General features: G+C 42.2%; 1 protein-coding gene across 4 annotated transcripts in view; it reads right to left on the reverse strand.

The window, feature by feature from the left end:
• SLC45A4 (solute carrier family 45 member 4) overlaps positions 1–23187 on the reverse strand; it is a 119905-nt gene that overhangs the window by 13920 nt on the left and 82798 nt on the right. For all 4 annotated transcript variants that reach the window (XM_042461980.1, XM_042461979.1, XM_042461982.1 and 1 more), the window contains 2 exons: positions 6157–6345; positions 1066–1245 (listed from right to left, as the gene is read on the reverse strand). In XM_042461980.1, coding sequence (XP_042317914.1) covers positions 1066–1245; positions 6157–6345 — 369 coding nt within the window. The remainder of the gene's footprint in view (positions 1–1065; positions 1246–6156; positions 6346–23187) is intronic.

Raw genomic sequence — 23187 nt, forward strand, 5'->3', positions numbered from 1 at the left:
ACACAAGTAAATTCTAAAGCCCTCTAGTAGAGGCCAGATGCTCATGTTTCAAGAGTCTGGGCTAGTGGAGACATGAGCAGCATATTGTCCTAGATTTGTACTGCTGACCCAACCACAAGTCTCCTGTTTGGGACATTTTGCCCTTGCCTCATTTTCACGGTACCCTACAATTGTTTTAACTGAATTCTAAACTGGGGGAAACGGTGGGATATAACAACAACAACAACAACAACAACATGTATGTATAAATGTGTGTGTGTAGTTGCCTGTTGACTTATGGTGATCCCATGAATCTGACCCAGTAGAAGGTTCTGCAGTTTAATGTTATTGACTTGTTTAGCTCAGCCATGAATTTCTGGTTGTTTTGTAAAATCAGTGAAAGAGGCATTGCTACAGGCACAGTTACAAACAAATCACTGGAGCTGAATGCAGAAAGCCTCAGTGGCTCACTTCAGGTACCACACTAAACCATGGTTTGAGACTAATGGTAGCTTAAAGCCAATGCTGATTTGCAAACCCAAACAAGCAGTCCAATCACTTAAGAGGAAGGGTGGGCAGGTATTGTTGTTGAAGAACTTGCACTATTTTTCACTATACTGACTGTGTTGGAAAGGGCTGCCGGAAGATGCAGTCCAGCAACCTCTGGAAGAGTTCAGAAGTCGTATACCTGATTTAAAATATCTCCCCCTTGCCTAATCTCATCAGTGCTCCAGTTTGAATAGTCATGGTTGCCTCTGGAACTAAAATGAATGTTTCTTTGCTGAGATGTCACATTAAACCACAGTTTATAAGCTCTCTTTGAAATAGTTTTCAATTCTGATTTGCTGGCTGAAGAAAAACCCTGGCATGCCCAATCACAGTTATAGTTTCTTTAACCTTGGATTGATGTGACTGCAACTCAGGGACAGCGTAAAACATTTAAAAAATGAGAAATAAAACCCAAAACTTACAATGTTGGGAGAAGTTTAGGAATGCTGCCCTGACTCTGTGGGATAAAGTGAATATTAAACTGAAATGAAAGAGCTCCATGTTCATTTTACAAATGGGATAAGGTAAAAGGCATACCAGCTGAGAAGGCGTGGATATTGAGCGCCATGTCCTGCTCTTCACTGTCCACTACGTCCAGCAAATAGGCTCGGATCGGCCCCTCTGATGCATCAGCGCAGAAATCCAAGACCACCACTCCCAGCACAGTGAGAACGATGCCAATGGGCTGCTTGTCTGGGACATCTCCAATGGCTAGACCTGTCAGAGAAGCAGAACCAAAACAGGAGAGTGGCTTTTTATTTGAAAAGGAGTAATCCAAAGCCAACAATAAGGAAGATAATAGATCTTTTTAACAGAATGGATGCCTGCATGATTGCTGTAAACACTCCTGCATTCGATCTGACTGGCCATTTCAACCCTCTGGGGCCCAGGCCATGTGTGCAAGAAAGTACTTTAAAGGAATTGGCCTTGACATGCTTTGTGTCTTGCAAAGTATCAGATGCCATCTCTTTGCCCCTCCTTTTTCAGAAAGATGTTAAAAAATCAGGTTAAGGTCAGTCAAGTAAGGTGGAGTTCAAAAAGTATTACACAACTTCTGAAAACACACTTTTGCAAACAAACAAACAAACAAACAAACAAAACCAAAAACAAAACAGAAGTACTGAAATCTTCCTGGCTGCTATCACATACCAGAGTGTTCAACTTGTTCTCAAAAATAGGTTCTAGAAGTTGTCACAAAATGAGAGCATTTGCAATGGCCTGATATTGCTGGTGGTACTTTTGTTGATCTGAACCTTCAAGTAATTTCTGTCTTATGGTGACCCAATCACAGAGTTTTCTTGGCAGAATTTGTTCGGTGTGTGTGTGTGTGTGTTGGTTTTGCCATCCTGTGAGGATGAAAGTGTATGACTTGCCCAAGGTTAATCAGTGGGTTTCCATGGCTAAACTGGGACTTGAACTCTGATCTCCTAGTGTTCTAGTCCAACGTGTTGGACCATGCTGGCCCTCATTTTATAGCAACACCTCTAAATTCTTTCCGAAACCTGGAACAGGCCATCTGCATAGAAAGTACTGAGGAAAGTGGACAGACTGAACCAGAATATTACTTCATGTGGTCAATAGTTTTCTCTGTAACATGTGCTCCTTATTAAATTTCCTCCAACCCACAGCAAGGCAATGGCACAGAAAGAGCGCAAGGCATCCTTCTCCAAGCAAGATATTACTATGGGACTCGTTCTCAGGTTGATTTCCCAAAGACAGTAAATTCCCAGCTTCAATTGTTTCCTTAGAATATTGTTCCAACAGTTTTGACAGGGATAAGGAAAAAAGTTATTCTTTCCCTTTCAGTCATTTGATAAACAGGTTTTTGGTGTGTGCTATGATCTCCCCCCTCCCGCCCCTCTGTTAGGTCACACTCTAAGAAATGAAAAAGGAAAAGTGAAAAGATTTTTTTGGGTCCCCTTTCAAATAATGCTGGAAACAGGATGTGTTTGCCAGATATGCATTAAAGGGAAATCAGAACACAACAGGAAACATTTCCCTGTGAACAGGTCCCTACAGTTTTCCCATGCCAAGGGCCGACTGCATTCGTTTAGGCGCCTGTTGACATTTTGCTGGCAAGAGTTGTATTAATAGGAAGGTGTGCTTGCTTACACAGCCCACCAGGGCTGTGATGAATATGGCTTTGAATGAGAAAAAGGAACAAAGAAAGGTGCATGTGGTGACTTAGGACACTGGCAGCTTCAGGGCTACCTAACTGGAGGGAAAGAAGGGGCTGGGGGGCATTTACAGTGGCATCTCATTTAGAGGCTCAGTTCCTTTCTCAGTCATGAAATCTAAGGCAGGTTTAGGCTAGACACTGAGTTAAGTATGCATATTTAACATTCCTAACCTAGCAATCTGTGGTTTGTTGGAACAGGGATAAGGGACAGGCTTGAGCACTCGTTCTCCCTTCCCACCATGTGCAGAGTAGATCCATCCATGCATACACTCACCCATTTATGGCATTTATTTATCAGCTCGAGTTCTCTTTACCAAGCACAATTGCAAACAACCATTTGAGACTATTTGTTAAGATGTCATGAGGTCAGTGTCATTTAAAAAAAAAAAAAGGGGGGGGGGCTGAATCTGCACTGCAGAAACAATGCAGTTTGACACCACTTTAAATACCAAATTCTGGGATTTGTAGTTTTATTAGAAATTTAGTCTTCTCTGTCAGAGCACTCTGGTATCAGAACAAACAACAAATCCCAAGATTCAATAGGATGGAACCAGGGCAATTAAAGAGGCATCAAGCTGCATTATTTCTGCAGTGCAGATTCAGCCCAAGATGTCCCTGCTGTGAGTGTAGGGGATGGAGATGAATGGGGAAAGACAACCATTCTCTGAGGCTGAGAGAGTATGACTTGCTTTTCAAGTGACTGCAACCCCTTAAACAATTTATCTGCACTTGAACAGCCAAGAACAAGGAGACTATGGCCGGTTACAGACCGGCGTTTTAGTGCGTGACGAGCACGCACTAGGGTTACAAAAGGGCAGTGCTTCCGCACCACCCTAACCCTAGTGCATGCTCGTCACACACTAAACGGTGGCGGCCCTTCCATACGGCTGCCGCCGTGATGACGTGACAGCTGCGCCACCTCTAGACGGGGCGGCGCGGACGTGACGTCCTCAATCCGCGGCAGGGCGCCTAGGGTGCCCTTTCCGCGGACCAGGAAGGAGCTCCGTTTCGGAGCTCCTTCCCGGTCCGCGGCGCCGCTTTGCTGCAAATGGTGCAGAACATGGCAGCCCGGCTGGTCACTGGTGCTCCCAGGACCAGCCATATAACTCCAGTGCTGAAAGACCTCCATTGGCTGCCCATCCGCTTCCGAGCTCAATATAAGGTGTTGGTAATTACCTATAAAGCCCTAAATGGCTTGGGCCCAGGATACCTAAAGGACCGCCTCTCCCCGTACATTCCGCCTCGCACCCTCAGAACGTCTGGGCAGCAGCTACTGAAGGTGCCTGGGGCTAGGTTAGCCTCCACTACACGGAGGACATTCTCCACAGCTGCCCCAGCCCTTTGGAACACGCTGCCCACTGAGCTCCGCTCGTCTACCACCCTGGCCCAATTCAGGAAGGACCTGAAAACCTTCCTCTTCCAACAGGCATTCCCCGAATAAAATCCTGTGGGCCTCCCTCCTCTTCCGTGGCCAAGAGGTTGGGCTATGGGGCTTTTTGTTTGTCTGTTATGGTTTTTTTTATTGCTTGTGTATTTTTAAATTGTTGTAATTGTACTATGTTTTTAACCTGATGTAAGCCGCCCTGATCGTGGGAAGGGCGGGATATAAATAAAAAATTTATTATTATTATTTATTCAGACGGCTGCACCCAGCGAAGCAAGGGAGAAAGGGGCCAAGCGGCCCCTTTCTCCTCCTCCCCGCCGCCGCGTGGTGTCCTTGGGGCTTGAAGCCCCAAGGACACCCCTTTTTAGGCTGCGAGGATGTGGCGTTTTGCTGCTTCCCCGCAGCCTGAAAAGCGGCGGATCGGGGCCTCAGCGGCTGCCGGTGTAGCTGCTGAAGCCCCGATACTCCAGGGAAAGGGGCGGGTCCAGACTGCCCCAAATGGGCGGTCTATAACCCGCCTATATACCCAAAATGTATTTCCTAGAAACATCTGCTAGCAAAACATTTTTAGAATTCTGCTTTTGCTATTGTTAGGTAGAAAAACCTAAACTTCAGAGCTGCCAAATACCTAGAGGTGCTGGTATATTTTCTCTCTCTCTCTCTGTAGTAATGTTTGTTAACGTTATTTCATACAGAGTCAAGCCCAGGTTGGACACCAAATTTATCCCCAAGTGGAGAGAATGGGCCAACCATGGTTTCTTGATGAAAGTCTACCCAAATGTGTTTATCACATTTTACCTTTTAAGGCAGGGGTAGGCAACCTGCGGCCCGGCAAGGCCTTGGGACTGGCCCCAGCCTGGTCCTGCCGCTGATTGCTGCCAGAGCCTTCGGCCTCTTGCGTGAGGGCGTGGTGCCTTTGGCCTATCAGGAGGAGGCGGGCAAGGGGGGGCAAGCGGCAGGGAAGGGGGGCAATTGTCTATACAGTGGTACCCCGGGTTACGAAATTAATTCGTTCCGCCGCCGCTTTCGTAACCCGAAATACTTCGCAAGCCCGCTAATGGGGAAAAGCCGCGATTTCGTGGAAATAGCGCCAAAAAGCACTTTTTTTCGTAACCCGAAAAAACCTTCGTAACCCGGAACAGTTTTTTTAAATGGATTTTTTTCGTAACCCGGAAATTTCGTAAGGCGGCGCATTCGTATCCCGGGGTACCACTGTAGAAGCCTCCGAAACATGCATTTATATTAACATTTTTTAAAAAACCAGCAAATTTTTAGCGTGTCCTCCATTTTTAAAAAGTGCCCTCCATTTGAATTTTTGTCCTACATTTGTCCTGGTTTATTTATTTATTTATTTATTAAAAATTTAATTAATTATTTTTTGGCTTCGGCTCCCCAGTTGTCTAAGGGACAGCAACCCGGACCCCGGCTCAAAAAGGTTGCCTACCCCTGTTTTAAGGTATGAATTTACAATCTGTTAGTGTATATTTCAAAAGAATAAAGTGTGGAATAGCCCTAAGTAGTGATATTAGGATTCCACGTAACAGGTCTTAATCCTGAACACCTGTCTTTTCTGGGACATATCAATATCAGCCACTCCTAATATTGGTTTGTACAGCTGAAACATCCTCAATACACCAAGTTAGCCAAATACATAATGGCAGAACTTCAGTTTCACCCTCCACATCAAATAATAGGAACAATTTCCAGAAGGTTGTCTCACTTCTATTACTTTTTTGATCAAAGAACTGGCAGTGAACTAGTTATCTTCAAATAAGGGTTGTCTTGTGAAGGGATGGAGTGAGCTTGTTTTCTGCTACCCAAGAGGGGAGGACCTGGATCCATGGATTCAAATTGTACAAAAGGGGAGAATTTCCTAAGTGTAAGAGCAGTCTGATGGTATAACAGACTATCTCAAATGGTGGACTCTCTTCTGCAGGAGGTTTTTAACTATTACCTGGATAGCCAGCTAGTAGAGGACTTATCTTCATTGACAGTGGGGTTGAATTGGATCACCCTTAGAGATCATTTCCAACTGTGCAATTCTAGGAAAGTAATGCAGACATACCTATGACAGAGCCATTTAAGAAAAGGGCAACTCCAAAGAGGACTCCAATGCAAAGGGCAAGAATAAAAGGCCGCCGGCGGCCCCAGCTAAGTGTGCAGCGGTCGCTTGCTGAACCTATCCAAGGAGTGAAGATGAGGCCCAGAATTGGACTAAGGAACCATGTGAGGCTGTAGTACTGTTCAGGAAGACCTAAGAGAGAGACAACAAAAGACAGTTAGGGAAAAGCAACTGTTTTGAGGAACACAAATGCTCTCACTCTAAGACAGGCTTTGCCCAAATTTGCTAAAGGTGCAGTAAATCAAATAAGCCCATCAGGAAGGAGTAATTCAGTTTCCCTCACAAACATTGGGAACTATTGGGAACAAGGGCAGAGAAAATGGCTACCTTGTAGAAGTTAAGGAACAAAAGTAACACGAGAAAGAAGGTAAGTATATAGAAATACAACCCCTTACATAGCAGAGTATTTGGCAGGTGCTGTCTGTGGGGGCTGGAAAACATCTCTGCCACAAGACAAATCTGTTGCTTTCTAACCACACAAAAAGTGGAGGGACATTAGGCTGGATTGATTTCAAATTAACATAGAGGCTGGAAAGCTCTGTGCATGTGGTATGTCACTGGTAAAAATTTTCTCAGGTTTGTACAGTGGTAGCAAGGGAAAGCAAACAGATTTGCTGGCTCCAATCAGTTTACTTCTTCCATCTCCTCCTCCTGATTTATACATTTTATTTCTCCTAGGTTTGGATTCAAGACGGCTTACAAAAATTAAAACAAATACAGTCAAGAATTCACATATACGAAAGTTAAAAGTGTAATTAAACCATCAGTAAAATTTCCAGTCAAAATTTACCATTAAAAATACAGCAACAAACAGAAAGTACGAGGCCCTTTCTCTCTGAGCAATGAAGTCTTCAAAGGCCTGCTGAAACCAAACAAACTTAGTATTTTTTACCTGTCTACTGAAGGATAACAAGGAGGGTGCCAGTTTTATCTTTTAGGAAAGCAATTCTAGAGCTTGGGGCAAAACTCAAAAAGGCCCTGTCTCCTCTTCTCACCAGATGTACCTGTGAGGAGGATGGGAAAGAGAAAAGGGCCTTCCCAGAGTATCTCAAAACTTGGGCTTTGGGCCCTATTCCAGTAGAAAGACGTGTTATAAATTCAGTCAGTCAGTCAACAAATTAATAAAATCTATCAGCCTATCAATAAATTAATAAAATAGAAGAATACATTCCTTTAGATAACATGGACCTGAAACATATAGGGCTTCATATATCATAACCAGCACTTTTATCATTCATGGATGCTTTGCCTATGACCACCTTTTCCCTATGGCCATGGTCTACACTGGCATAGTCGCATAAAAACACTACACAACATGATTCTGACCAAACATTGGAATGAAGTGTGCGCATGCATACACACGCATGTGAGGAACTCATGACATAAGGCAGAAGGAGCAGCAAGTGGTGCATGGGGCAGTTCAAAAGTCTTAAGCAAAATGAGGTGACGGGGAAACCTTACATCAGTACCCCTGGGTTTCAGGGAGGGAGGGACATACTCCAGGGCTGAATCTGAACAAGAGCTGATCGAATCCTTTTTTGAAGAAGCAGCTCAAACACTGGAATTACTCTAAGCTCTCCTTCTGGCAATCTTGGCACAGTTGGCGCTCCCCTTTTGCTCTCTCCAGGCAGACAAAATGATAAGTGTGAGGAGAATGCAGGACTTCTGATGCCTAGGATGTGTCAAGGTTCGCTTAAGGAGCATATCTTTCAAAATTTGCACTTAAATCCTTTTAAACTGCTTATATAAGCAATATTTTTCTGCATGATATTCTTGCTTCAATGTTGTTAGGTCTGTCCAGAAATTCCTTTACCAAGCACATTAGTTGTTAATAACAACTCAGAACTGTTTGCTGGTATTTCCTTAAAGGGAAAAACTTACTTGACAAAAAAAATCCTTAGAGATTGGGGAAGGAACTGGCAGTACTTGTGTGCAGCAGCTAAGGAAAGGGGAAAGCTGAGGGCATCTCAAAGGGATTAGGACATCACATCTAGGGACTGGATGTGGGCAAGTCTGGATAAAGATGATTGGAGACTTGGAGCAGTTCCAAAAATGCCCCCCCCCCGTGCATGTGTATGAGCTGTTCTGTTAGTTGTGATATAGAAATAAATAAATTAAATATTAAATAAAATGCAAAGTACAATAGAAGGCAGGACAGGCATCTTGATTTGTAACTTGATTTTCAGCCTTGCAGCTTCAGTAAGATTGAAAGGTGACATGATACTCATCTGTAAATATCTGAAGAGATACTATCTACAAGGTGGAGTAAGGTTGTTTTTTGCTGCTCCAGAAATTAGAACATGAACCAATTAATTCAAATCACAAAAAATTATTCCACAGAAACATGTGAAAGAACTTCTTGATTGTAAGAGTGGTTCAGCAGTGGAATAGACAGCCTCAGAGGATGGTGTTCTAGTGCTCTTTTGAAGTCTTTAAACAGAAGTTAGACGGGCATCATTCAGGACTGCTTTAGTTGTATATTCCTGCATGGCAAAGGGTTGAACAGAGTAGTCCTACAATTCTATGAATAGACTGATTCCATGCATTTTTACTCCAATCCTTAAGTAACACACAAAATGTTGGTAACAGACAAATTTAAAAAAGAAGCAACCTGGACCTTTTCTGTTTAGCACTGGGCCCCTAGTTTCTGAGGGCCTGGAACAACTTCATGAACTGCAACATTCATAATCTAGTCCTGGCTGGGTAGGGTAGGAGATCTGTTACCAGGATGTGTGGAACAAATATTACATGCCTCCACTCTGCTTGGATATCTGTAAAAAACAATCACACCATACACAAACACTATCTGGCTCTCCTGCCAAGGAAACAAAATCACAAGGAGGAACATTGCTCCTGGGATTCCTCATCGCTTTAGTAATGGGCTAGACTGTGCTGCAACATGGTTGACATTAAAATCTGAACCTCCACAGGTAAACTGATTAAACCGATACTCAGAAATGGGTATGTTGTCACAGATATTTTGCCTGTTGCACAATACTAGCTATTCTCTTCTGAATTGGGAGGAGAGGGGAATTTTCAAGGTCCGGATGGAGAGAAACCAAGGATAATGCTTAAAAGAACATTTCATATATGCAGTACTAATTTGTAGCCTGAAGATGGTGCCAGTGGCAGAGTATTGCTTTGAAACAGGCTTGGGAAAGGGAAAAAGCATCCCTTTCAGCCCAATAATACCTAATGTACCACTTTAAGCCATCATCTGCAAGGTCCCAATTAGCAATCAAACAACAAAGGTCAATCTTCAATATCCGCCTGGAGGTAAAAAAACATCTAGTTTACAAAGGTATCTTTCAAGAGGTTGTGATTAGGATTGACCTTGCAGCCATGATCAACATGTGTTTACGGTTTCTTCTTTGAGCATTTGGGGATTGAGATTATGCAATCATTGTCTGAGATTGTTTCTGGCAGCAGTCAAGGAACGACTGGACTGAAGAGCTAGTGTTTAAAGTACAGGCAAATCCTAACCCTCCTCCAGATATATTCTCTGAGAAATTAGCTGGATTTTTCAAGATCTCTTGTAGTATTTTTTTACTGACATGTTTCTATACAGAACTGGGCACACCTAAGAGCACCCAGCAGAACAACCAAATCACGTATACAGCATTATACAAAGAAAAATTGGGCTTATATACAGGACATACAGGATTCATGCAATGACTATCAGCTCATGAGAATAGACAGTGGACAGAAGCGGTGATCTATGATGGTGACACTAAGGACAGACTGCACATGTGGGGAATAATTCAATTTCTGAAAGCACCCTTCCTCCCAATTTAGTTTTCTTCTGCCTCTGACCTTTTCTAAGTCTGTTTACTTGCTCCCAGGCATCTTCCTAAGGACTAGATACATATTTTTAAAAATGAAAGATGGGGTTTTGGTGGATGCAACGATTACTTGCTAGATCTGTGCCCCATGTCCTGTATGTCCTGTATATAAGCCAATGCTACTTGGTGCTCAAGTAACACTGCTCCAGAATATATAGCATTATAATGCTACTTCTGGGGAAAGTAAATATATCTTTCCCTTGATTTTCATTTACATTTGCAACTTTAAAGGGGAGAAAGGAGACAAGGGGCCATAGGAAAGGGTTGCTAAAAGAAAAAGAAAAAAAATGCCTCTGCCAAGTATTTTCAATGTACAGTTTTATGCCAGTGGCAATTTTATCAACTGCTGGCTGAGCTGCATCAGAAAACTTGTTCATGCAAACTTGTTGACTTCTGCATTTCTAAACTGGCAGAGACTTAAAAAAAAAAAAATAAGTCAGCCAGCACTACTGAAGGAGAGAAGACTGTGGGATAACCTCTCTGGGCTGCATGTTCCCTGTGTGGCGTATAAATAAAGTGCTTCCATTAAAAAAACAAACAAACATATTCAGATCAATCCAGATACCCTTGTGGTTGTATTTGTGCTACACAGTAGGGCAATTCTGCAGCACATGTGTGAATTAATTGATACACTGATTAATTTCCTGCCTTTCTCCCAATTAAGAGACCCAAGCCTGCTTACAGTACAGGTTAAAACAAAATACAGCGGGTCCTTGGTATCCGCTGGGGTTTGGTTCTAGGATCCCCCGTAGATACCAAAATCCATGTATACTCAAACCCCATTAAATAATAAAGTAAAATGGTGGCCCTTATATAAAATGGCCAAGTCAGAGTTTGCTTATTGGAATTTACATTTTTAAAAAATGTTTTCAAGCTGTGGATCGTTGAATCTGTGGATAAAAAAATCCATGGAGACAGAAGGCTCACTGAACAGCTAAAAAAATGTACAGCACAAAAGTGAGAGGTCCAGCACGCCCTGTTAAAAGACACATCTGCTACAGCCAGTTAACAGCCAAAGTCGTGCCACTGGAAAGAGAATAGAGAGGGGTCAATTGAATCTCCCATGGGAGGGAATCCCACAGCCCAGGAGAGACCACTGAGAAGGTCCTTTTCTGTGTACGCATCAATGTGCCTGCGATGGTAGTGGGAGCAAAAGAAAACCCTTCCTTGGGGATATTAAAACTTGGGCAGGGTCATATAAGGAAATGTTCTTTCTGGACCCAAGTTGTATAGGACTTTATAGGTCATCACTAGAACTTTGAATTCCACCTGGAAACAGAGTGGTGGCCATTCAGCCTCTCTTTAAAAACCTCTGAAGGAGGCAACTTCACCACACTCTGAGGCAGCATCTTCCACTGTTGACCAGCTCTTACAGTCAGGAGGTTTTTCCTAATGCTGAGGTGGAATCCCTTTTTCTGTAGTTTGTATCCGTTGCTCTAGGTCCTATTCTCTGGAGCTACAGAAAACAAGCTTTCACCATCCTCAGTATGACATCCTTTCAAACGCTCTTTGTAGTGAATAAAGAGATTCTAGCAAGAACTTGGAAAAAGCTACATATCTGGACTGCAGCACCAAGAATCCCCCAGCCATGTTGGCTAGGAGAGTTGTGGAAGCTGTAGTCCAAAACAGAGAATGATAAAAAGAGGGAGTGCAAGAGAACCACAATGGGTTCTTCAAGAAGTTCATTTTACTCATCCCAGGACAATCTACCAATACATATGCTGGTGAAACAAGAAATGAGTTTGGAGTCCTCACCCTTTAAGTACTTCTTAAGCTTGACTCCACAAAATTGGTTTCAGAGGTTGCTGAACTGCTGCTTGTTGCTGACACTATCACCTCATCTGACATGGAACAAAATCCAGCCAGGGATTTTGATCCAGGTGGAGTGAAATAAAGGAGAACTTTGTCTCTCAATTCCAGGCTCCTGTTTAAGAGAAAAGGACTTCATAGGCCATCAGCTTGCAGAACAGCTCTTAATCAGATAGGAGCTGACCAAGCACAAAATTAAATCCCCATTGCCATGTTATTTCACTGTCGATAGGAAGGCACACTTGTTGAGAGACTGGCGAACTGCAGCAGTTAAAGCGTCACAACCCTTGTAAGGCCAGAGAGAGAGACCACCTCTCATACACCATTACTGCAGTGCTTTAAACACTGAATACTTTGGCAAGAGGTTCTTTTTTGTTTGCCACATCTCATGGTGACAGATATGAGGGTTTACACTTACACCTTCACATTTATGGTAAAGGCAAGGTGTGCTCACAGAGATGTGTTATGCAACCTCAGGAATCGCTTAACTCCTAGGAAGCCCAAACGTCTAAGCCACAGTCCTGCAATGTCAGAGTTAAAAATAGAAAGCAAGGGAAAAGGGCCTTGCTGATCCCCAAGGGGATACCCCCTTCAAAGACTCGTGTAGCTGGAAGGGGCTCCAAAGACCAGTGTTCCCAATCTCTGGACCTTCAGACGTTGTGGACTTCAGCTCCCAGAAGCCCCATCCATCTTGTTCAATGGTCTTGGATTCTGGGAGCTGAAGTCCAAAACTCCTGGAAGGTGACAGTTTGCTAATCAGTGCCATAGGCCTCGAGGTCCAACTCCCTGTTCATTGCAAGGGAGCATCCTCAGCAGGTAGGCATCTAATCTCTTTTTGAGGGTGTCCAGGTAAGGAGACCCAACACCGATCTAGGTTATTGGTTCCACTGTAGAACTGGTCTTACTGTCAAGCAGTTCTTTCCAATGTTCAACTGAAGTCTATCTTTCTGTAACTTAAAACCATTAGACCTGGTCCTACCTTCTGAGGCAACAGAGAACAAATCTGCACCTTCTTCTCTATGATAGTCCTTTCAATACTGCAATCATGTCATCGCTCAGTCTTCTCTTCACCAGGCTGAAGATGCCCAACTTCCTCAATCTTTCCTCATGTGTTTTTTCTCTCCACAATTCTTATCATCCTCCCTGTTGCCCTTCTCTAAACTTGCTCCAACTTGTGAACATACTTCTTAAAATCCTTCAAGGTACACTCCCCTTTCACTCCTGGAACTCATTATCTGGAAGCTTTTCAGTATATCTGCAAAGCATATTCTCTTTGGAGTGTCTTTGGGACAGGTAACTAAGATTTTTTTTTAAAAAAAACACCCTCTTTATGTGTTGCTGCAACTAGTTGGTTTTATTGTCTCTTTTTATAGATGGTTTAATTCATTTCAGCTGGGATTTAGGGATTTTATAGGTCTGGAAATCTTTCAGCACACCCAATTACTGGAATTTAGGAAGTGTATAGGCCTGGAAATGTTTCAGTGTTCTTAGTTGCTTTCCTATGCTTAGGGACCGTCTCAAACAGGATTTTATAATGCATGAAGAAATGCACCTTTCTGATGTTGATGTAATGTGTGTGGAGGGTGGGGGTTCTGAGCTTAAAGATTTTCATTCAGTTTTTTCCCCTATGTATATTTTAAAAGATGGGTATACTGGTAAACTCATTCTCTGAGCATGCATCCTTATAAAGCCAAAAAAGCACCACTCATGCTCAAGAGGAAACTATTAGCAAGCTTATGGGAATCGTAAGGGTTGCAGGAGTGCAACTTTTTTCAGAATTTTTCACTGAATTTTAGAACTGGAAGGGACCAGAAGGACTACATAGTCCAGTCCCCTGAATACTCATCTAAAGCACTCCTGAAAGAGAAACCTGTTTTTAAAAACCTCTAAAAAAGGAGACCCCACCACTCTTCAAGGCAGTCCATTGCTGAACAGCTCTTACAGTTAAAAAGTTTTCTTATGTTTAGTGGATTCTTTTTTCTTGCAATTCGAATCAACTGGGTCCATGTTCCAGATTCTTGAGCAGCAGAAGACAAACTTCCTCCCTCTTCAACATGAGATCCCTTGAGATATTTAAAGACGACTAACATGTCACCTCACAGTCTGCCCTATTAAGCTAAGCATATCCAGCTCCCTAAGTCATTCCTTGTAAGTTTTTTTTTGGTGGGAAGGAAGACCCTTAAAAGAGCTCAATGAAGATGCTTAAAGCTTAGCAAGAATGCTTACTTGACTGCTGGGTTTGGGGAAAGGGAAGGAGGAATGAATGAATGGAAACTTGAACAGTAGTATTCACATGACAATATTTTGTTCCCAGCTCAATGCGTAAAATAATAACAAAGATTTTCCCACTTCAAAAAGACCATAAAAAAACAAAACCCTGTATCCCATAATTCTTTACCATTCATATTCCAATCAGATAATCAGAAAGAACAGAATAATGTGTCAGTGTTTGCTATCATGAACCAATGAGCAATAGTCCCCGTCCCCCCACTTCCACTAACCTCTTGAATGTGTATGGGCATTATTTAGGAATACTGAAAAACAATCTGGGAAAAATAGCTCACCCAAAAACACCCTTGATAAGAAAAGCTGATTGTAATTTTTATTTTTTAAAAAACTGCTTTGGCACAAAGCTTTTGACGTCCTCCACAAATCAATAGAAAACAATTTCATTTGTTTGCAGTAACTGCTCCCGCTGAGACTCTGGCAAAAAGGCATTTCCCAGCAAGTTGCAAACAAATAGGACACGGGCCGACAGTAAACAAGTTTTGTTTGTTCTCCCCCCAGACAAGAAAAGAAGCAAACTTCAAAAAAGCAAAAACCCAATGACTAGGCAACAATAGTGGGACTCGAGGAGCTTGTGGTTCACAGGAAATTGTTAGCACGAGCAAGGTCATGAGCTCCCAGGGAGAACTCACTTGTCATGTGCCACATTCAGTGTTTCTTTTGTGATAAACTGTGCAGAGACTTTTTGCAGGGTGAGGAGAGAAAAGAAAACCCTGATCCTTCATTTACAACCATCCCTCATGGTGAAATAGAAATCTCTACTTTTAATATTGAGATTTACAATCTTCTGCAAAGCGAGAACCCTCTCTCTCTCCACTAACCTGCTGGCACATTTCTACCCCCTCATGCGTGGGTGTTCTCAATCTAGGAAAAAGGAGGCATTGCATTCTCTTAGTCTGTTATGAGAGAAAATGGATCCTTATTTTGGGGGGGGCCCATTTGGCAGGAAGAGGATCCAAAAATCTGAAGGAGAGTCTCAGGGTTTGTTTAGAGACTGGCAAACCAAGCCTACTTTGAGGATTAAAACAGTAGCACTGCTGCTTTCGTTGTGTGCCTTCAAGTAATTTCTGATTAATGGCAACATTAAAGTGAATCTAGAAAGCCGGGATAACGTAATGGTTCGAGTGTTGAGTAATGAATCTGGAGTCCAGGGTTCAAATCCCAGCTTGGCCTTGAAAGCCACACAAGTCACACTCTCTCAGCCTCAGAGGATGGCAGTGGCAACTTCCTTTCTGAAGTAATTTGCCAAGAAAACACCACAATAGGGTTGTCATAAGCTGGAAATGACTTGAAGGCAACAACAACAAAAGATGAACCTACCATTTGAACTTCTTGGCAAGATTTCTTCAGAGAGGATTTGCCATTACCTTTTTCTGAGGCTGAGAGAATATGACTTGGCCAAGGTCACCCAATGGGTTTCCACAACTGAATGGGGATATGAATTGTGGTCTTCTAGTGTCTTAGTTCCATGCTCAAGCCATTATATCACAGTAGCACTGTTGCTCCCTATCAACCAATACCAGACCTTCTCAATCCCTGCCCTTTCTCAAAGACTGGTGAGAAGCAGGGGGAAAACATTTCCCCTCAATTAGCAACCAAGGGTTCAAGAGAGAACAAGTTAGCATGAACACAGAGCCAAAATAAAAAAATGGGTCCGCTCAGTCAAGATCATCCATTCTGTAACATACAATGAAACATGCACTGTGCCTTGGTATCAGGTTTGGCAAGTTCTCACCATCACTAGGAAATGGTGCCATATACAGTTGACCTTCTGTACCCACAGAATTTTTATCCATGGATTCAAGCATCTATGGCTTGAAACTACTCAAATATATATATACGTTCCAAAAAGCAAAACTTGATTTTGCCTTTTTATATAAGGGACATCATTTTACTATGCCCTTGTATATAACGAGACTTGAACATCCATTGATTTTGGAATCCACAGGGGATCCTGGAACCAAACTCCAGCAGATACCAAGCTCCCACTGTACATCCTTCTTCGAGAACAGAATCATAGTGCTGGAAGTGGCCCCAGAGATCATTGAGTCCAATCTCACTCTCAGTGCAGGAACTAGCTAATCCCACTGCTGAGCTTCTCTTACTATCAAGAAGTTAGTTTAAATGTTCAAATGAAATCTACTCCCCCTATAACTTAAAACTATTTGAACTGGTCATACCCTCTGGGTCAGCAAGACACCTCCTCTCTGTGACAGCCCTTGAGGTATTGAAAAAGTGCAGTCATGTCACCCTTCCATCCTCTACCAGGCTGGACATGCCCAACTCACTCAACCTTTTCTCATAAGGTTTGGTCACTATATCTTTAATCATCCTGAATTTTTTGTAATTTGTTACAGAAGGACAGAAGAGAACAACAAGAGGTTTAACACAAGACTCACACATTCTGCAGCAGCCCTGTGCTTGGAGAAACTAGCTCTAAGCTACACAAATCACACTTGGCAATTAAACTCTAAGCACAGAAGAAGAGGAAAACACACACCTCATAAAAATGTGTATTACTCTTGTCTTTTCCTGAGATGTGGACTTGCTGCCATTTCCAGTCAGGAAGAAGAAAACTCCTTCTTTCATTCTCTTAATATTATTATTTTTTGTTGGACAGCAGACTTTTACTGCAGCAGCTGTGATTTTGCATCAGGGTTAAGAAGATGGGGAACTTGGATGACAGAATTAGGGCCATACTTATCAAATTTGCAGATGTCAGCAAATTAGGAGCAGTAGCTAACACCCCAGAGAACATGATCAAAATTCAAAATGACCTGAATAAAGTGGAAAGCTGGGCCAAAGCTAACAAAATGATATTCAACACAGAAAAATGTAAGACACTGCACTTAGGGCAGAAAAACGAAATGCATAGATATAGGATGGGGAAAACCTGGCTTAATGAGACTACATGTGAAAGGGATCTAGGAGTACAAGTAGACCACAAGTTGAACATGAGTCAACAGGAATTGGGGGGGGGGGGATTGTTTTAATGGTAACTGATATGTTACTCTATTGCATTGTATAGCTTTTAAGATGTTGTAACCCGCCTTGATTCCTTGAGAAAAGGCGGGCTATACATAATTCATATTATTATTATTAATGTTGTTGTTGTTGTTAACAGTGTGATGAGGCAGCTAAAAAGGCCAATGCAATTTTAGGCTGCATCAATAGAAATAAAGCATCTAGATCAAGGGAAGTAATAGTGTCACTCTATTCTGTTTGGTCAAGCCTCACCTGGAATAATCCTGTGTTCAGCTCTGGGCACCACTATTCAAAAAGGATGTTGAGAAATTGGAGTGTGTCCAAAGGAGGGCAACTAAAATGGTGAAGGATCTGGAAACCATGCCCTATGAGGAACAACTCAGGGAGCTGGGGATATTTAGCCTGGAGAAGAGAAGGTTAAGAGATGATATGATAGCCCTGTTTAAGATTTCACCTCAACATTAGGAGGAACTTCCTGACAGTAAGGGCTGTTCGACAGTGGAACACACTTCCTTGGAGTCTGGTGGAGTCTCCTTCCTTGGAGGTCTTTAAACAGAGGCTGGACAGCCATCTGTCAGGGATATTTTGATTGAGAGTTCCTGCATGGCAGGCGGTTGGACTGGATGGCCCTTCTAGTCTCTTCCAGCTCTACGATTCTATGAACTTTGTTTTTAACTTTTTTTTTCATTTTTAAAAGATTGATGCACCACCTTGTGCAGGTTTTTAAAAGATATATGGACCACCTTGCGCATAACAAAAATACAACATTTAAAAACATATAAAGGCATCAAAAGAGACAGCAGATGAGGAACATTTAGCCAGCAATGAAGAATCTGTACAGATAGAGGTCAATTAAAGTAGCACCACTTATCATAAAAGCCCTCAAGTGGCATTGAAAGTCTGAGAAAAAGGATCACCAGATGAACAGCCTAAGGAGAATTTTAAACAGCTCTCAGGCCTAGGCTTAGTCATATTGTACCTATGTCTTGATTTAAGAATGGGCCTATTCTAAAATGGATTAGTATCCAGGCTTCACAATTTCAATCCCTGTTGTTTATGAACCTCTCAAAGAAAAAACAAACAGCAAACTCTGTGCATCCTCCCCCCGTTCCATTTTCACAGCTGCAGGACTAAGAGGATGTCAGTTTTAAGTGGGGGATGAAAGGCAATTTTCTTTCTAATGCACTGAGATAGCGATCAGGGGAAAGAATCAACTTATCTTTGACTGCACCCTTTACGTGGAAAGCTAGGCAGCACGGGTATGGGAGTGTTTCAGTTGCACACCTTAATTGCAGAGTTTGCTCAGGGTGTATCTTTTCTATCTGGCAGCTGACCTTGCAACAGAGGTACACCCGCACCCTCTGTGACCATCCAGCTGAAATACAACTGTCCCAAACTGGCTTGGCAGTGGAAATTGCCACTTGCTACCTGCTCAGAATACAAAGGCAGCCTTGTCTGATGACATAGCTTGCCTAGTGGATTACTGTGATCTCTATCGTAGAGGCTGTGGGTTTGGATCAGTCTCATGAAAATGAGTTCAGGTTGTTATACAATGGATTTCTTGGGGACTGCTAACACCAACCATCTGTACAGAAAAGGTGTCCAGCATGCCACCATTTTTTTTCCAGAGGGAAGGGGAGCAATCTGAGCTATCATCACTTCCTGCTTCACACATCCACTTCCTGAGCTCATCATGAACAACTGGGTGTTATTGAAGACATACACTCAGTAATTTTTGTTTGTTTGTTGTTGTTAACTGCTCTTGAGTCAATCTCAACCCAAGGCGACCCTGTGGATGAGACATCGCCAAGACTTCCTGTCCTCCACTGCTCTGCTTAGTTCCTGCAAATTCATATCTGTAAACTCATGAACAGAGTCCATCCATCTATGTCAGTGGTTCCCAACCTGTGGGTCAGGACCCCTTTGGGGGTCGAACGACCCTTTCACAGGGGTCGCCTAAGACCATTGGAAAACACATATTTGCATGTAGCAATGAAAATAATTGTATGGTTGGGGGTCACTACAACATGAGGAACTGTATTAAAGGGTCCTGGCATTAGGAAGGTTGAGAACCACTGATCTATGTGCTCTTCCTCTCTTTCTACATCCCTCCACTTTTCCCAGCATTATTGTTTTTTCTAATGAGTCCTCTCTTCTCATGATATGTCCAAAATGCAACAGCCCAATTTTTGTCATTTTAAGCTTCCAGGGAGATTTCTGGCTTGATCTGCTTTAGGACCCATTTGTTTGTCTTTTTGGCTGTCCATAGAACCCTCAGCGCTCTTCTCCAGCATCACATTTCAAATGAATTGATTTTCCTCCAATTTTGTTTCTTAGTTGTCCAGCTCTCACATCCACACATGGTAATAGGGAATACAATGGCTTGTATGATTCTAACATTTATTCATGAAGTACTGGGTGTAATTAGAGACACACACAGTTATACAGATGCACAAACATGAGATGTCTACTAAGCAGGCTGACAATAGCACAATAAGGGCTACTATAATAGTTGTAATATTTCACTGGATAAAGGTTAACAAATAAGAAGCTAACAAATAAGAACGCAAAGGATAAAAAATAAGAATGCAATTAAAAATATTTTACATTGCAGTCTGGCACAGGGCTAATATGTACACTTATATGACCTTGGTGCATTCCTGTGTTCCCACTTCAGTTTTCTGGTGGGTTATTTAGAGAAAACATTTGAATCTTTAGGGTTCTCCAACATATGCTTAAGCACCCATATAATGTGAAGGATTATCAAGGAACAAGAATGACTCTGTGGCATATTGCAAGACCAACACTCCCTTTATATAAACAGAATACAGAAATCCCTCACATCTATATGTAATTTTATAAATCCATTTATGGTTCTGGATAGCTATAAGCCACAATTTATACATGAAGGAAGGAAGGAAGGAAGAATAAAGATATTTTGTTGTGTCAAGAGACCTTTAAGACTTCTGGGTACAAAATTTGCAAGGTTGAAGCAACAGCAACAAACAAACAAACAAACAAACAGGTTTTTAAAAATGGAAAATTAGTATTTCTGAAGTACATGAAAACAACAGTGGCTGCTTTTTGCCATTCCCAAAATATTTCATTTGGGAAAAGCTGCTGCATGAGCAAGCATAACACATCTTGCTCTTGAGCTCTGATCTGACTGGAAGTGCAGTTTTCTCCCTCTGAAGTCAACGGCTTGAAAAAACTGGAATTGGGAGGTAATGAAATTGTTGGTGGGAGGATCCTGGCATTAGTATTTTGTGAGAAATTTATCCACTGGGGTAGCATCATCCCTCTCCTTAAGCTGCTTTGCCTTTGACTACAGCAAAAGCGCTTTTGGAATTATAGATGCAATTGATGAAGAAACAAACTGGGTCCAGCTGCACTTGAAAGGGTTAATGAGAAAGGGTCTGCAACTGAGTCCTTCCTTCTTTCTGCCAATTATCCTGCCTGCCTGTTGTTCACTCAGTACTTGAAAATCTTCCCTGTCACTCTATTCCTCTTACACAATGCCTGGCAAGAGCTAAGGCAGAACTATGCTGCTGTAATAATTAAAAATGGTCACAGTTTTACTGGTTCTGTTAATATAGAATCATCAGTGAAAAGCATGTGAGAGAGGGAAAATGTTATCATGAAACTGAAGAAGACATACTGTATAGCTGAGTTAGCTCATGTGAAGTCATGTTAAGTTTTCCCTTCAAAGCCTTCAAATGCACAACAGCCAAGTGGAGAATTGCAAAAATGGACAACAGATTTGGAAGCCTAAGAATGTCATCTATACTTATATAGGAAGCAAGTGCTTAGGCCTCATGCCTACAAAAACCTACCTTCTTAAAGAAGGTGGTGAGCAGGAAGCCTTCCCTGGAGTCAACAGAAGCATAATAACATCACCAAAGAATCCTGTAAGGGACATCTGTCCAGTCTGCAATAAGCTCAAGAAGGCACTAAAAACACATCTCTTCCGGCAAGCATACCCCCCAGATAAGATCTGAGGAAAACTTCACCTCAGGAAAAATCAAGATAATTTTATCACAGGATGTATTGTGGTTTTAATATTGTACTAGCATATTTTGATAATATATGGTTTTAAATTGTTTTTAAATTGTAATGTTAGATATTTTATTGTCCGAAATACTGTCGTAATCCTGCTTCGATCCATCGGGAGAGGCGGGAAAATAGAAATAAAACTTATTATTATTATTATTATTATTATTATTATTATTATTATTACAGAATTAACTTTTTGAATCCACAGAATTTGAAATGCATAAGGAAATAATCACCCTTGCAACAAGCTCATCTGAATTCAATGACACAAGTTGGTGCATTTTAAGAGGCTAGAAGAATTATGAGAACAGCTAATCGGCTGCCCAGCTAACACCCCATGATGTTTGTATGTCCAAACAATCAGCCCATCCTACTTTCCTAGCTATTGTTACCATGATATGTGTGTGGGTGTGTTATCCTCAGATATCTTTGAGGCAGCTAAACAAGTATGGGGCACTTTAAAATCCAGCTCAGATGACCTCTTTATATTCTTTTTTTAGATTTATGTGGTACTGTCAGAATGAGCTTGTGGCTAGACAATTATTATTATTATTATTAAACTTTATTTCTATAGCGCTGTAATTATACACAGCGCTGTACAAAGTCGGTAAAATTAGGAGTAAATAAAAGCCTGCCCAAGGCGTACATTCTAAGATAATAACAATTAAAAGAGGAATAGATAAAATTACCATCTAGAAAGGAAAAAACAGATTAAAAACATCAAATATCAAACAAATCACATCACATCAACTATTGTCAGACAGCCAGATAACAATCACAAATTCCCTGAGAACGCTTCCCTAAACAATATGGTTTTCAGCTCTGTCTTAAAGCTGGTTAGGGAAGTGATGAGCCGTGCATGCGGAGGAAGAAGGTTCCAGGAATGAGGGGCAGCTAGGGAGAAGGGACGGATCCGGGATGGGGCAGAGAAGATCCTGGGCTGAGAGAGGAGATTTTGGCTACCAGAGCGGAGAGTGCGAGTAGGGATGTAGGAAGAGAGAAGATCAGTTAAATAAAGAGGGGCCAGCCCATGCAGAGCTTTGAAGGTCAGTAACAAAAGTTTGTACCTGATGCGGAAAGGAAGAGGGAGCCAGTGAAGGGAAGACAACAGAGGGGAGACATGATCATAACGGCGAGCGAGTGAAATAATGCGTGCAGCTGAATGCTGAACAGAAATTAATGGGTGGAGGTGAGAGAGAGGAAGCCCTGCCAGGAGGAGGTTACAGTAGTCTAGTCGTGAGACCACTAGGGCATGGACCAGTGTTTTGCGGTAGAAGCTGAGAGATATGGACGGATTTTGGCGATATTATAGAGAAAAAATCTACAGACTTTGGCTGTAGTCTGAATCTGTGGGATAAATGACAAAGAGGAGTCAAAGATGAAACCGAGACTACGGGCTTCCTGGACCGGCTGGATAGAAATGTTATTGACAGAAATAGAAAAGGAGTAGTGAAGGGTGGGCTTAGGAGGGAAAACAAGAAGCTCGGTCTTGGACATATTGAGCTTCAGACGCCGATGGTACATCCAGTGGGAGACAGCTGTTAAACAGGATGACACTTGCTGCTCTAGCTCTGGTGAAAGGTTAGGGGTGGAAATGTACAGTTGGGTATCATCGGCGTAAAGATGGTAAGAGAAACCAAAAGAACTGATAAGTTTGCCAAGGGAGAGTGTGTAAAGAGAGAACAGAAGGGGACCTAAAACAGAGCCCTGAGGAACTCCAACAGATAAGGGAGACAACTTCAAGTACGCATGGCATGTCACAAAGACAGCACCTGTGTGCAGGGTACGCATGGCCAAGAACACGAGGTGCCACAGGCCAAGTCAGAACAAAATCCACCTTTACTCTTGCCTCCTTTTCAGATTCTTGCAAAACCAGCCACACAGGAAAGAAATGGACATGAGTGCACTGTACTAACACAGGAAAAGTTTCTTTATGGTGAGTGATGCAAAAGAGACACAGTAGGTGTGGCATGGCATTGGTCCATCTAGACTAGTATTG

Source organism: Sceloporus undulatus, chromosome 4, assembly GCF_019175285.1.
Source record: "Sceloporus undulatus isolate JIND9_A2432 ecotype Alabama chromosome 4, SceUnd_v1.1, whole genome shotgun sequence".
Lineage (NCBI taxonomy): Eukaryota > Metazoa > Chordata > Lepidosauria > Squamata > Phrynosomatidae > Sceloporus > Sceloporus undulatus.